Source organism: Sinocyclocheilus rhinocerous, unplaced genomic scaffold, assembly GCF_001515625.1.
Source record: "Sinocyclocheilus rhinocerous isolate Xijiao unplaced genomic scaffold, SAMN03320098_v1.1 scaffold1334, whole genome shotgun sequence".
NCBI classification, from domain to species: domain Eukaryota; kingdom Metazoa; phylum Chordata; class Actinopteri; order Cypriniformes; family Cyprinidae; genus Sinocyclocheilus; species Sinocyclocheilus rhinocerous.
The window spans coordinates 187,911-204,442 of record NW_015626864.1 but is presented as its reverse complement, the minus strand read 5'-3'; the positions used below and the strand labels follow the sequence as shown (position 1 = coordinate 204,442).

At 37.5% G+C, this 16,532-nt stretch overlaps 2 protein-coding genes across 2 annotated transcripts in view; both read right to left on the bottom strand.

Annotated features, from left to right (window-relative positions):
* The window catches only part of LOC107718343 (importin subunit alpha-4-like), an 18,760-nt gene extending 4,982 nt beyond the window's left edge, over positions 1–13,778 (bottom strand). The window contains exons 1-13 of the mRNA XM_016525392.1: positions 13,650–13,778; positions 7,792–7,836; positions 4,575–4,664; positions 4,438–4,467; positions 4,223–4,275; positions 3,822–3,917; positions 2,885–2,970; positions 2,684–2,770; positions 1,974–2,143; positions 1,307–1,351; positions 764–895; positions 537–665; positions 264–368 (exon numbers count right to left, since the gene is read on the bottom strand). Coding sequence (XP_016380878.1) covers positions 264–368; positions 537–665; positions 764–895; positions 1,307–1,351; positions 1,974–2,143; positions 2,684–2,770; positions 2,885–2,970; positions 3,822–3,917; positions 4,223–4,275; positions 4,438–4,467; positions 4,575–4,664; positions 7,792–7,836; positions 13,650–13,718 — 1,137 coding nt within the window. The 5' untranslated portion in view covers positions 13,719–13,778. The remainder of the gene's footprint in view (positions 1–263; positions 369–536; positions 666–763; positions 896–1,306; positions 1,352–1,973; positions 2,144–2,683; positions 2,771–2,884; positions 2,971–3,821; positions 3,918–4,222; positions 4,276–4,437; positions 4,468–4,574; positions 4,665–7,791; positions 7,837–13,649) is intronic.
* Positions 13,779–15,636: 1,858 nt separating this feature from the next.
* Positions 15,637–16,532, bottom strand: part of LOC107718900 (SPRY domain-containing protein 7-like) — a 3,331-nt gene continuing 2,435 nt past the window's right edge. The window contains exon 5 of the mRNA XM_016526158.1: positions 15,637–16,327. Within this exon, the coding sequence (XP_016381644.1) occupies positions 16,230–16,327 (98 nt within the window). The 3' untranslated portion in view covers positions 15,637–16,229. The remainder of the gene's footprint in view (positions 16,328–16,532) is intronic.

Sequence of the window (16,532 nt, the reverse complement as noted above, 5' to 3'; positions counted from 1 at the left end):
AGTGTTTCATTTTGTTCGGCTTCGGCCAAGAATTTTCATTTTGAAGCATCCCTAATATATACACATACATACATACACACATATATATATATATATATATATATATATATGGAAAAACATAGAAGCATTTTCACAACTTGTCTCGAGATTTTTGGACCCCACAGTATATATACTGTAGCAGTACTGAAATTAGGAGCTGTAATGAATGCTAAAATGAAAAGTGAAAAGTGGGTCTACAGCAGGCTATGCAGATAAAGTCTTACCTTGGCAAGCTGGTGAATGATCATGGGTATGAGACCAGCATCTATTACAGCCTGCACCTGCTGCTGGTTACCTGCTGTTATATTGGACAGAAACCACACTGCCTCCTGCAGGGAAGAACAGAAACATCACAGATGTACTCTAAACATGAGCCACAGCGCTTACACTGGGACTGGGGAGATTTCTGGAGTCATTTATGAAATTACGCAAGAAAATGCTTGGGTTTCATCATCTTGATTACATTTCACACAAATGGGATCAGATGGGAAGATCACCTTGTTGATCTTCTCTTTGGGGTGTGTGAGCAGGTTGGCAAAGTGAGAGAGGACATCACAGTTGAGCACCACCTGAGTCTGCTCATCCGTCCCTGTTACAATGTTCCCCACTGCTCTCAGCGCTGCGGTCTGAGCAGAGGATACACAAACACTTTTAGAAAATGGCTTTGTGTGCGTGTTTTTTTATGTATATAAATGGTATATAACATACATGGTATTATTTTTACCTGAACTTTGACCTCTTGGTGGCTGAGCAGTGGAACAAGGAAGGGGACGACACCTGAGTCTATTACCATCTGAATCTGCTCGTTACCTCCATCTGTCAGATATGACAGAGCCCACACAGTGTCTACCAGAATCTAGAAGGAGGAGGAGATTTTAGTGTTCTAAATGCAAATGCAGACTCAGATTCTACCATTTATTACACAGCTCTCTGCTTGGTTAATTGTAACACGGAGGGGTTAAATTGACCATTTTTCTTTCTTATTAGAGGATTTGTCAAAAAGTAATAAAAATAAAATTCATATTTTATGTTCAAGTACTTATTTGACAAGAAGCCGTATAATAGTTGAGATAAATGTCAGCCAATCGTTATTGCAAAATAAATCCCCTCAAGGCAACAGAATACCCTTTTTTGTGTGATTATCACTAAAGAATAATGTAAAGCAGCCAGTCAAGTAACTAAAACCAAATTTATGACACTATTTATGTAATTAAGAGCAACACTTATGGTTTAGAGAATTAAAAAAATGTTCATCTCTTGTACTTACATTTATATCTGTATGATATATGAGTACACAAAGGGCAGGAAGAATCTGTGAGTGAAAAACGGAAATTTTAGAAATTGATATTTTATTTTAAACCACCAGACTGAGAGAATAAGCAAACACCATGTAAACATGAAATCAGCTGTAGGACAACAAGAATATTCATTAGACCTGCCATCTATGAAACAGTTGTTATATCACACACACAATAACAGAGAGTGAGAACAGTCTAATGATTTCCTAGCAGCAGGAGGTACAATATGTTCCTTTCAGCTCAAAGCTACACCTCCACATTACAGACAAGAGGAGGAAAGAAAAATGATTATTATATATGTCGTTTACACAGCATAATATCTGCACAGACTGAATAGATACTTAATTGAAAGGAAACACACCTCGTATTATTGAGAGAGGGTGAGTCTAAAGAAGAAAAAATCTGCCACATAATATCTTACACAATCTTTAAGATATTGTGGCAGTGATGCTTTACTGAATAAAATGCCAGTTTATTAAGTCCTTCATACATATAAATCAGTCAAACAGCCATAGACCAAGCATTATTTTAGATTACCAAAAAAATGTGTGAAGTTGTTGATTGATTGGTTAATGATTTTTACCAACTCAAAGAAATAGTGTACGAAATGCACAAACAATCACTCACACTCCTCACCTCTTGTACCGTTTCCATAGGTGGAGGTGGGTCTTTGTTTCGGCACAGGTTGACAATGACCCAGGTAACGTTTCTCAAGAAGGTTATGGGGATGGAAGGATTAATAAACGACAAGAGAGGTTTGACCACACCGAGCGAGATGACGTAATCTCGACACTGAGGTCCATCACCTGCACAGGGCCCATGAAACAAACACGTGTGTTAAGTTCTGATGAGCATCTCAGCTGTTACAACTCTCAAATTATGGACCAGCTTTTTTGGATAAATTTTAAGTTTCAATTTTATAGACAGTTTCTTACTAAAGAAATTCAAATGTGGCAAAAATGAAACAAAAAAGGAACAAACCTATTTGCACCGAGAGCAAAACAAATTCGTTGAACAAAAAGCGAATATACTTTAGTACTATAGGTGGCGCAATGCAAGTACAGCTTTGAAGGGTTGTGAACCTTCAAAATTAGTAAATAAATAAATACAAAGGTAAAATTATAGATTCTTCCTTTGGTGTTTAATGTTGGTTGAACCAACCGTTTTCAATGTGTTAATGTCACCAATATGCATGAAGCAGCTGCTTTAGGCATGGCATCCAAAAGTTCACATATTACACATAGAACTCTCATTAATTTCAATTTAAATTCTTGTTCTCATTTTCTCACTTTCAGTTACAAAATTCAGAGGCAGTAACAGTGTGAGGACATTTCTCAGGTACGCACCAATGATGTTTCCCAGCGCCCACACGGCCTGCTCACACACATTCTGATGAGGAGATTGGAGAAGTCTCAAAAACAATGGGACAGCATCTACACAGTCAGAGAGAGAGAATGAGAGAACATACACACCGATCAGCTACACACAGAACTGATGAAGTGAAAACAGGCTGATCCAGTAGACAAAAGCCTGTCCAAACAACGTACTGGATTTGACCACTGCCTGTGTCTGCGCAGACGTCCCTGATGCAATATTGGTCAAAGCCCAGGCAGCTTCAAACTGCAATGAAGGACTGACGAAAAAAGAAAGAGACAAGTAAGTTCATTCATTGTCCAATATTTATTTAACATTTACTATATATATTTATTTTTTAAATGCATTTTCATTCATTCTCCAGTAATTTGTAAAAGTATGAAGGTTTTAACTTTTATTGTACAGATGTTGAAAAGGTGGATTTCCATTTCTGTATCAGGTACCAATCCTTATTTATCCTCATAGCTATGCATTTAAAAGATGCTGCTTGTGTATAAATATACACACAACCCCTCAAAAGTTCGTAAAAAATTTGGTAAGATGTTTTTGAAAGAAATCTCTTATACTCTTCAAGGCTGCTTTTATTTGATCAAAATACTGCAAAAACAGTACAATTCTGAAACAATATCACAATTTAAAATGCATACTAATACAATTTCTTAAAATGTAATTTTCATGTGATGGCAAAGCTGAATTTTCAGCATCATTACTCCAGTCTTCAGTGTCACATGATTCTTCAGAAATCATTCTAATATGCTGATTTGGAAACATTTCCTGTTTAACAGTTAATATAATGCTTAATATTTTTGTAACATTATAAATTTTTATCAATTTAATGCATCTGTGCTGAATTAATTTTTCAAAAAAAATTATATATATATATAGACCCCAAATTCTTGAATGATAGTGTATGCTGAACAGCTATTGAGGGTCACAATCCACTCTGACCATCTCACTTGAGGATCTCTGTCCATCTAACAATGATCTACCATCATTCAAGATGACATTCAGAACTTCATTAACTCTGATGCACGTTCGTACACATACAGCACAACTAAAAAGGTTCCATTAATTAAGAATACTTTCACTCAGTGCCATGTAGTTACTCACTTGTCATCCCTCTCCAGGCATTTGACTAAGATTGGAAGGATTCCACATTTTATCAAGTCGTCTATGGGGGGATTTCTGTCACTTGAGAGCAATTTTCTGTAAGGACCGAAAAGAGAAAAACAGTCATCTTTCGGCACTCCAAATACATGCCAGCAGTGTTAACGCAATTAATTTCTAAGAGACCAATCCAGCCAAAGATATTTAATTACAAGCATAATTAACATAGTATGCCATTTTTCTGTTTTGTGTTAGGCTATTCACTTTCAGCTGATCAACAATGTGTATTAAGAAAGCAAAAAGTGTCCATTTAGATATGTTGACTTGAGGTTATGAGTGATGTTTTTAGAAGGCATTGTGTAACAAATGCAAATCTTTTCATATATGTTTTCACAACACTTTACCTGGCTGCTTGCACTGCACTGAGCTGCACCACAGCATTGTCACTGGTGGCGTTCTGTAGTGAAAAAGATGAGAAATGGAGAATGAGAGGAAGAAGGGCCTGCTCACACCCACACATACTTTGTGAAGTGTAGTGCTGATGTGTAGCTGACCCTCTGAATCGGTTATTTATCAGAGTCAATGCCTCTCTTACCACCAACACACATCAGAATCTTACCTGTAAGATGGCATCTAGCGTTACATTTTGCTGAGGAGAAAATGGAGGAAAAAAAATGTTTAGACAAACTATATAAACTATATATAAAGGAAAATGGAAGATATGGAGTCAGATTAAATGAGTAGAAAGCCTCTTACTCCTTTGAAATCAGAGTCCGCATCGGAGTCTTCCAGACTCTCTTCCTGTGGAACATTTCGTTTCTTCAGGAGATGTTCGTCTCTTTTGTTCTGTACGGATTGAGAAATCAAATAAATACCAGGTCCTCTGTGATACCTTGCACTTAATAAATGCATCATGAGATCATACAGACCTAAACAAATACAAACTCTGATTTTAGACTCAATGCATTTGAGGAAGTAAGAGAACACACAATCTTATTAATGTCATGTATATTTAACAAAGCTGTATTTATTTTTAATGCACAATCGTTTCGAAGAGGTTATATCACACATTTTCCCTCTAAGAAGCTTAAAATCAAACAGACTGTTTTTTAAGCTGTGCCTTTAAGATATCAAACTTCTTCAGTACAGTGGTTCAATGCGGATCAGAATGAAGAGACTTAAAAAGATTATATTTAACCTTGTTAAATATAAACATTAACTGCTCGTTTTTAACACTGGGATCCTTTAGAAGGATCTGCAGAGTGGAAGGTGCTACACACAGCCAGACACAATTTTTTACGCCACATTTTGATAGTTGTTCTAGTGTTTAGCAAGTTCTGCCAGGTCAGAGCAACAAATAAGTAGACAAATTAATGTGTACAGTTGTGCACCAATATCTACGTTTTTGGTTGGATTTTCAAGTTAACAAGTTTCAGAACAAGTCCCTTTTGCAGCTTAGTCTGAAAAAAATTTATTTTTTCACTGAGGGTTAAATATTTCAATCTTCTTTCTCATGATACAGCCCCTTAATGAATATTTTGCTGCTGATGTCAATTAAATAAAATTCAACAGCACAATAACGGAACCCTTGAAAATGGCAACTGACGAAATGGAACACAAAGTAACTACTGGTTCTACACAGTGTGAGAAAATAATGTGAGAGTGAGCGGTCTGTGACTCTAATGTTGGAGCAAACAGGAATGCAAAGAGGAATGTCTCACACACAAACACAAACAGAGCAGAACAGCCGCATTCTGTCCGATTCCTCTGGGCTGACAGTGTAACTGCCTAATATGGACAGGACTTGCTGTGTGACCCAATCCAGCACCAAATTAATCAACAACATCAAGGCTGTAGGACTAAACTTCTGCTCCACATCAGCTCTGGCCCAGCACATCAACAACAGGGGACTTCTACTCACTCAGACTGTGACACAAAGCATGCTGATATCCATTTGTCCTATTGGACTTTGTCCAGCAGCTTTGCTTCTGGTGATGACATGCTACTTTCTCAAGTAGGGATCTGTTACAGTTTTTTAATAAATGTAGAAACCCACAAAAACACAGGTAGTTCTAGCAAGGTTCTGAGTTCCTTGCCAAAAGGAAGAGGGATATGTGTGACGAGGGAAGCCCCTCATGACAAACCTTCTTCTTGGGGTGCAGCCAGCCAGGGGCCCTGTGACCACGGATGGCGTGACCCAAATACGGCAAGCGCAAACAGATCTCCAACAGAAACAGCTCACCAGATGAGAGAACAAAGCCATGAGTAGGCCTCAATAGCAAGACATTCTGATGTTGTTTTAGAACCCATTTGCATAAAATTAATTTCTATTACTATTGTATAGTCAACTTGTCAATCTCTTTCTGCCAAATTAGTAGGAAAGAATACTTCATGGCATACATAGTAATAAACACTTTACAAATACATTTCAATATTTGTTTTCATGAGCTATTCCAATATTACACCGGAATGACAATACTACATTAAATTGAATTATAATAACATTAACCTGACTCTCATTGATGTATATGATATGTGATTTTTCTCATTTAACTAGGTAGGACAAACCTTTGTTTATCTAGGTATGATAACTAAAAATTGTTTTATTCACCTTACCGCAATCACAATGGGTCAGGTGCATTTTAACTGGCTCATTTTGCATAATAAAACACAATTCATTCTAACTGTCATTTCAATTAGTATCAGGGACGGTGAATTTTCTCAATTCACTCACCATTAAATCTGAACCCTGAATACACCCTTATGTTATAGTAAGTTTGACCATTAACTTCTCAAATACAATATTATGACATAACTGACTGCTCACAATAGCGAATATCCCAAGTGTACCTCTAAGACTCATCTGTTCAGTAGCTCAGATCATGTGTCTGATGCAGCAGCTTCACCACATTTTGAGCATTTTACTGTTGGTTTCCAATTCATGACACTAAGCTTTTGGTCAAAATTACACTAAACATAGTGAGATGCCTTGCTTCCAATGCTCACGCCTGACAGAAAAACCTAAATGTAGTGTCCTGACTCCTGAGGCCAGAACAAAGCATCCATGCACACTTACATGCAATCACCACCTGCTTAATTCTACTGTTATGCATAAAGAGACTCCAGAGAGCTTCATGCTAAGGCCATATTTAAACTACAGATTTAAACTACCTCTATTTCCTCACACAATCACATCACCTCACACACAGCACTGCAACTGCACATAAATTCTCAAAGTGATGTCAAGAAGTTATCACAAGGTGGGTTAGTTAGCAGGACCGCATGTGACATCTCACCAATGATATTGGATGAATGATATTGCGATATATACATTGAATATGCACTGCATATTTATGGTAATTTCACTGGCAATATAAAATTACAAGCTACATTTGGGCATTATTAGGTTAGTTTGAGAGAATTGAAACAGTAATAAACTGTAGTATTTTTGTTACTGATAAATGAGAGATGGCATTAGAACATCTGTGAATCATTTTGATTAATACATTTTAAATGAATCAGCGACTAAAGTTCACAGATCATTTCATACCATTTCAGCGCAAAATCACAAATAATGCCAGTAAATACTGCCAAAAAAACTGAAAAATATCAAGATATAATTGTTTTAGCTTTACAGCCCGGCCCTAAATGAGACTGAGAAACTATTCAGTGAATACAAATCTCAAGTGAGCACTGAATCACCACAATAAACAGAGCTTAATGTTGTCGCTGGGAGTGCACATAGTTATTTAGGAATGGGGGTGGGGGGCTAAAGAGGATGAGAATCCAGCGTTGTAAGGCTGGTTTATTTCAACTAACATTCTCTGACGAATCACATGTAATGCATCAGAATGAAATGTTAAGCTGCACACTGTAGCTTTAATACTTCCATCCAGAGAAAACCTGCAAATGAACAGTGAATATGCAAATACACCTGTAACTACGATAGACCTCACATTTATTGTGAACTTACCTTTCTCAGTTCTACCGTCACTTCATTACGATGTCTTCGCATCGTCTGAAAAAGAATGAAAAAAATAGATTAACTTTGTAAAGTTAAGATTAACATATCTAATGTATAAATAGTGAGGGAAAAAAAAAACCTAAGAAAACTCCTAAAATGTAATGTTGTATGAGGAAATGGTGCCCATGCATTGGCAGAGTATGGCTTTGTTACTGCTTGAAGTTTAATACTTTGGTTTAGCTGTTTGTTCAAATCCACAAGTGATTCGTTCACACACTGCTAAGGTGACACCCTATAATACTGAATGGACTGTAACGATTAAAACAAAATGCAACATTAATGGCAACTAAAGTCTGGCCACTCCAGCAGAACAAAGAGGCAACCAACCGTGGTAACCATGGTGACGGCAGAACCCAGCTGTCACTCACTCCTCCATTTAGACAATTACATTTTGTGGCCATTCTATTAGAACTGTTGCTTGAAAACCAACAGAACACACATCTGCATCAGACATGTCTGGAGCAACAAAACACATTAAAGCCATCCTTTTTTTTCTTCCACATTGTGATATACATCCAAGTGTAACAGATTATCAAAAACGTAAGGTATGGACTTGGTATGGATGGTTCTGATTATCAGTTGTTGGTTGGATTTTGAGATGTGGCCGCTGCCACCAAAAGTAGATGCAGATAAACGTGAGCTTGCAGGGGCAGAGATTAAGCAAACTAAACAATAGGTTTATTTATTATTTTTATTGCCATACCAGCATCCATGGCTATTGGCATTGCAAGATTCATTTATTTTGAAAGAAACAAATATTAGTGACTAAATGATCGGAGAAGCCCTGCATACGTCACCAGAGAGGAGTGGTTCGTTTTCACTGGAAGGTCCAGTTATGACAATATGTTTAAACATTACAGTCAAATTTGCAAAAATACACAGGGTGTTTTCATTTTATGCCGACTTTACACTATGGCAAAAATGGACAGACCACCCATCACAAGTGGTTTTGCACCCTAACTTAAAATAATAATAAATAAAAAATAAAAAAACAATAATAAAATAATACAGTTCCAATGGAACATAGAAGGAAAAAGAAAAACATCAGCAGCCAACGATGTAAAGACTGCACTTGCTGTGTGGTGGGGATGGTGGGACGGATCAGATTTGATCTTGTGACTGGGCATCCTAGTTCATGTTACAGCAAACCCACACTGTGCCTTATGCAGTCCAAAAGCCATGGAGAAAGCAAGAGGATGTTGAAGTAAAGCGAATCCGACAAACACGAAAGGGAAACAGAAAAGGTCAAAACACCAACATTTATTTCTGAATGACTTATTAAATATAAGGAGGTCCAAGCATTATTGAATACTCAAAGAGTTCAATTTAAGCATTTGGCACATTCTTTTATTCAAAGTGACCAAGAGTGCATTGCACTTATAACTGCATTTCAATTAATGCCAAATTCAAACTTGTTTCACCTGCACAAGCACCATGGCTCAAAGTTGAACTAAAACGGTCACAACTCGGCCCATTTCAGGAAACCAAATAAAAGCAAGAAATTCTCAGCACAAAGCAGATTCCTGGAGTTTCAACATGTACGGTATTTTAGCGGCGCATGCGATATGTATGAGTCACAACAGAATGACAGGAGGGCAGAGCTGAGAGGAAGCACTCCAGTAGTCAGCGGACCGTTGCTTTGTCGGTGACATGACAGCTTGGCACTCTAGAGACCAGCATAATGACACAGTATGTGTGCATGTGCTTGTCTTGTTGCCAGCGTGGTCTGAGGACATGCTGTCTCACTGCTGTAAGGTCCACGACATACTAATAAATCGGCTAACCGTATAATAGCCACAAACATCAGGCTTGCTTGACTATCTTTTTAGACCATGTAGCTTGCAACACCAAGGTTATGTGTTCTAAGTCACTTTTTTAAAAAAGTGTAAATAATACACAAATTACCCACACATGATTTCACTTAAAGGGGTCATTATGATGCTGCTAAAAAGAACATTATTTTGTGTATTTGGTGTAATGAAATGTGTTTATGCGGTTTAAGGTTTAAAAAACACATTATTTTCCACATACTGTACATTATTGTTTCTCCTCTATGCCCCGCCTTTTTGAAACGCGTCGATTTTTACAAAGCTCATCAGTCTGAAAAAGCGAGGTGTGCTCTGATTGGCCAGCTATCCAGTGCGTTGTGATTGGCCGAATTCCTCAAGCGTGTGACGGAAATGTTACGTCCCTTACCATATTGTGATGCCTGCGGCAACCACATGTGACGACCCCGGGCTGGACTCCGCTCCGTCCACGGTGAAAGCCGATCCGGCGATCCACAGCGCGAAGTTGAAGTATTTCCTCAGCAACCAGCACGTATCAGCTCCAGGCATGACGAAGCGATATCGTCCTCTTTTGGAAGGCCAAACAAAGTAGTTTCGCTTTCACAATTAAACACACAGCGCCTTCACGACATGGCGGCGGCGGCAACAACAATACTACAGCGAGAATAAAATGTATTAGTCTTTGCAACTTTACAGATCTTCTTTATGCACCAAGAGCTTGTAACACTCCAAAGAGAAAGGAAAAATTTTAATCGCATCATATGACCCCTTTAAGCATTTGGAAAATGCAAAACCGCAGGATGTAGGCTTACTGAGGGAAGGACTTCAAGTAATTCAATTTAGCTGGGTTGACACAGACAACATCAATTTTAATTAATAATCTTCATTTTAATTATCTCGATGAGTCTGAAGACTGTGTTTAACGTTAATGCATAAACAAATCTTCACTACAACATTATGTTTAGCACACCTGTAATTCAATAATCACAATAAGCATGGAGTTTTCTTAGTTTTGATAAGAAACAGTCTCAGCTTTCAAATTATGTTCCTTTTATTTGCAAAATTCAAACAATAAGTGTTATAGCCACCTCAGTTCAAGAGGCAGTGAACGTCAACGATCATCTCTTCTTTGTTACCATTATTAGCTATAGCACAAAATAAACATGAATAAAATAAACTTACTGAAATGTTTTGTCTCTTCAGTGTTTCAACCACGTAAAGACATCAATATAAGCTTGTAAACAATGTCATAAAAAATAACCCAGAGAGGACCATTTCAATAAATATATGCACTGTATTACAAATCAATCAAATCAAGAGCTCATGATTGCAAATCAAATTGTGAAATGTGTCAACACTCAGCCCTATAATCCGATCACAAATGTTTTTTGAATATTGTGCAAATTTGAACAAACTCTTTGATCTTCGTATAAAGAGAGTATATGTGACATGGCAGACTAATCAAACGCCTTTGTTTCTTTTTCCAAAGCCACTTAGCAAATGCAAAACACAGACAGAAGCACTTGTTACTCTCTCGGTTAGCTACGATTACATCCTTGTTATGGGCTAAATCTAGCAGCTAATGAGTCAAAGTATCCCACAGTTCGTTGCTGACCACATCAAATAGGTCAGCTGAGCCACTGTGCACGAGCCCTTCGCTCTTATAGGAACACAAGATGAGAAATCTGAATCTGGTTTGCAAATTCTGGGAATAGCTGCAGAAGGGCGACAGCTTTGCCGGCCTCATCCAAAGCCATGTGTCTGACGGCTGAGTCACACCAGCACCCTACAGTCGCAGTCAATTCACACCGTTAATCTTGAAGGAGGCCTCTGGGGTTACTCGCATGAGCCCACGGCAGAAGATAATAATGATGTCTAGTATCAACAGGGTATGAGAGTAAATTAGTTCATTATAAATGTGATCGCAGCACCTTAACTTTCATACTACTCATTTGAAAGTGACTTTGAACACTCATTATGGTGGTCCTCTGGGTTAGACGTGACATTTGAAGAGATAGCTGCTATGTTTCAACTTAACTGCCTGTGTTAGGTTATAGAAATAAATTGTATTTGTATAGCGCTTTTTACAATACACATTTTTTCAAAGCAGCAACAGAATATCATGTTTATAATATTTTAATGCCTTATAGTCATACTTAGCAGATTATAGAAGGGCAATAATACATGATTTGTGTGAAATAAACAATCAAGCAGTTGAGATTTACTATATAGTACATTGTTTTACGTGAGTATGCATGCAGGTAAAGTTGGATGTACTATATATCCAACTTTATATATAGAGCTGGGTAATAATAGTTGATATTTGCTATACATTTCATTTTACGTGAGTGTTCGCAGATAAAGCTGGATATACTTATATAACCAACTTCATATATAGAGTTGGGCAATAATATAGTTTACATTTTGCAGCGTTATAAACAGTCAAGCAGTTGACATTCCCTATATAGTGCTTTACATGATTGTACTTTATGTAAAGAGATCAAGTTGGATGTACTATATAGGCAACTGTAAATATAATGCTTCCGATATTATAGTTTATATTTAAACTAAATTTATAGTTTAAAATTAAAAAAATGTATGTATGTGGAAAAATCTGTATATACATGTATATATATATATATATATATATATATATATACACACACACTTTATATTGCTGGGAGATAATATAGTTAATTTTGAGACAGCAGATGAGATTTGCTACATAGTATATACTGCTTACATGAGTGGACTGTGTGTATGCGGGTAAAGTTTGTTATAGTAGCTGTAGATAGGAGTTATTAATTTATTTTGTGGCGATATTAAGGATTATGAAACTTTTAAAGTTTTGTTCAATTTATACATTTGGTGTAGTCACAAGCCTATTTGGTGATGTGTATCACCACCATGGTAAGTGATGAATATAAATGACCTGGGTTGAAATTTCAATCATATCGCCCACCCCTGAGGAGTTAACTGAAAGTCATGTCATAAAACTTAAAGATAACACAGTATAAAATTACATTATATCTTTAGTCACATAGTGTTCAAACCAACAGTGGCAAGGAACAAAAAACTTCATTGCTGCATTATATAATCTATCATCTTACGGCACAACCTGGCTTGCTAATATTTCTAGGTCGCCTTGTTGCAGCCTACACTGGGGTTCAGGAGCACGACCGTCTGGAGGTCTTCATTCCAGTTTGATTTATTTAACTCTGGTGTACCTACAGGTGATGCTTAGATGCTAACTGCCACACCGAAGGACGATCTGACTGAAGAGGAAAAGATGTGAAGCAGTAGTCTTTTCACAATGACATCTTTATTAAAACACCACAATCAGCTCGAATCAATGAACAGGTCTATTAAAATTAACTAAAGCAGGCTTGGTAACCTGGCGTGACTAAACGAGCAATAAAGAGGTCAGTTGTTGAGGTAAGACTGGTCATCATTAGTTCAGTTCTGGAGAGATTGCTAAAGCCAGTTTAACACACCGGTCTCTGTCGCATATATCTGGTTCTCAAGTTATATTCCCTATTATGTGACAATGTTAAGGTGTTTATCTTCTATACATGAATGTTAAAAGTACGAGTACGAAAAAACACGAATAAACGGGCTGCTGGGCGATTAATCTGCCGCCTGCTAACCAGTTAGCCGCTAGCCCACATGCTAACACGATAAATCTGCATGTTTTTGGCCCAGCGTACTTTAAAACGAAAAAAATAACAGCCGAGCCACCAAACCGACCTTATAGACAAACCAATTTTTATATTACACGACTAAATAATGCGCTATAACAACTCAAGCCCGTGTATAAGCCGCGATGAGCTGGTGAATGTTGAAGGCAAATGTGTGTTTAAAGAGGCCTCTATCTAGGCCGCGCCCGCTCCGCATGATGCTCTTGCTGGATCCACAAACACTCGCTCCGATCCGACACCATAAAACCAGAACCACAGAGACTCAGAAGGAGGAAACCGAAATGTAAAAAAGCCCAGAGTCCAAAGTCTCTGGCGGGCTTACCTCCACATCTCGGCCCTTGTTTTTAAAGCTCTTGATGCGATGGTTTTCCAAGCCGGCGTTTTCGGCCATGGCTGTGTGTGTATGTGTGTGTCTGTAGTCCCGACCGACGCGCGGAGCTCCGCTCAGGGAGGAAGCGGAGGGCGGGGGGTGTAGCGATGTCCGATTCGTGATTGAATCGTTCATTTGAGTCGGATCTTTTTTTTAATGAGCCGGTTCACAAGTCAATAACTCTCCGACTCATTGAACCTTAATTTTCGTAAATATATTGTACTGGAAGAGGAAATGTTTATGACCTGATTGTATGGCAGTTTTATCAACACGCATAGGAGCGTTTTCTTTTATTTGTTTTATATAGTTATTTTAGTGTTATTTCTATTAAAACACAAAAATCAGCCGTGTGATTTTTAGTTTTGATTATTGTATAATCATACTTCTAAATTACTTTGTGCATTTTTGAGTTGAATCATACATGCAACAAAGTGAACGAGATACATTAAATTGCTTATTAATACTTCTGAACAGTCAACTGTGATAAAATATGCTTTTACGTATTGATTTTTTTTTTTTACCTTATAGATAGGTAATATGCCACTGATGAATGTTAGAGACCGTGATGAGTTAAAAATTGCTGGATCCTTTTTTGATCTGTTCATCTTGGGAAAGATCCGAATCGCGGAAATGAGTCGGATTCTCGTCACAATGGGGGGAGTAGATGATGGTGTATGTACGTAGAACCGGGGTGGTGCGGAGCAGACGGGACAGACTCCTGTATGGTAACTGTAATATAATCTTTTTGACAATTAACAGGTCTTGTGTGGATGCATACTACAGTTTTACGCCACTTCATTATGGGGTTATAGGTAAAGGATCATGATAAAAGGAGCAGTGATTCTGCAGTGAAACACTGCTGGAGTTAAGGCGAGGTGTTTCATTGGACCCGACCCGTGGTTGATTTGCGTCATTGTGCGTAGACTAGAGATTGCGCAAGTTTGCTCATCTGACATGATGCGTACGCCAGTAACGTACATAAAAATACGTCACCGCGCAGTACAGTGCGCTCTAGACAGGCCAGTGAGATGATAGTCGTTAAGCAGAAATTAATCTTTATTACTAAACGACACAAGACAACTAAGACCTGTCATCATATTGAATATTCACCTATTAAAAACAGTTTTGTGATCAGTTGCAACAATTCATAATTAGAGAAGAAAGACAATCAGATATTTTTACCTGGGTGAAATTATTAAATATTTAAGGTCAATAACCTTTACACTTCTTGTCCTCTTGTATGTCTCACGTTTTCTTAATATATTAGTCACACTAAATGCTGTGCAGAAACTGCAATAATGAGAAGACAATGTTATCAACAGCAACATAATATGGAAAATACAACCAAATATAAACTCCATGAAATTTAAATATATGTGTTTTTGTAGAGCTTGTATAAAACCAAGTCATTATGATGTATATGGTGTGTGCAGCTGCAGGTCATACATCAGACAGACAACAATGAAATCAGACAAACAATAACAATAAAAAAAGCTTTGACAGTATTTTGAGTCAGTATCAGCATTTCAGGTCAGCATCACTTAGTTCTCTTGAAATGCATAAAGTCATGATTGTCAGCTGTAATATGTGACTCCATTATTACCCGTTTTTGTATTCAAACCAGCCTTAAAGCAAAAATCCATGGCCTGGTTACACAGACAGGGCATAGATTAAGCCAGGATTAGGCCATAGTTCAATTAGGACATTTAAGTATCTTTTATAAACTTGTCTTAGAAAAAACATTACTGGTGCGCATCTTGAGACAAATCATAGTACTAATAGTACATATTTTACAATACGTCAGTGCAAGTTTCTTACAGCTGAAACAGAACGGACATGCATTTTGGTCTGGGATTAGGCTTAAGCCTTGTCTATGAAACCGGGGACATATGTTCACAAAAGTACACTGTTAATACTGTACATCAGTAAAAACCAGCCTTAAAGCAAAAATCCATGGCCTGGTTACACAGACAGGGCATAGATTAAGCCAGGATTAGGCCATAGTTCAATTAGGACATTTAAGTATCTTTTATAAACGTGTCTTAGAAAAAACATTACTGGTGCGCATCTTGAGACAAATCATAGTACTAATAGTACATATTTTACAATACGTCAGTGCAAGTTTCTTACAGTTGAAACAGAACGGACATGCATTTTGGTCTGGGATTAGGCTTAAGCCTTGTCTATGAAACCCGGGGACATATGTTCAACAAAAGTACACTGTTAATACTGTACATCAGTAAATGTACAGTGTTTGATGAAGCGTAAATTAAAGATGTATGTTCTGAGTATGATTTGAGATCAGTGCACAGATCAATTACTGGGCAGATGATATAACACAGAGTTCATCTGAAAAACATAGGATGACTTTTTAAACGAAGTAGTAATGGCCAGATATGTGACAGTTTTACACGAGTCAAAATCACAGATGACATTACTTCAACTCTTTTCAGTAGGCTGAGCCACACAATCTTTAGAAGTCAGTCATAACCACAGCACTTCAAATCCCGGCTGTGGAGTAGCACATGAACTTTAGAAGATCTGTTGCTCAAAAAGAATCTTCTGGTAGCCTTGCGGAGGAGGATGGTAGAAGTCGCTGAACTGGCAATCCAGTATTGCACTATCATCAACTGTGAGGGACAAGACGAAGGCATACAAGTTCAGATGTGTTATTTAACAATAAATTCTATTTAAAAATGCAAGAATTACGAAAAGTTATCAAAAGACTTGTTTTAGGTCATTCTTAAGCAACTCAGTTTGGGAAATTATTTAAGAAAAAAGGTTGTCATCTATTTGAACACTTTATATAAAAACAAACTCAACCCTTTTATAGTG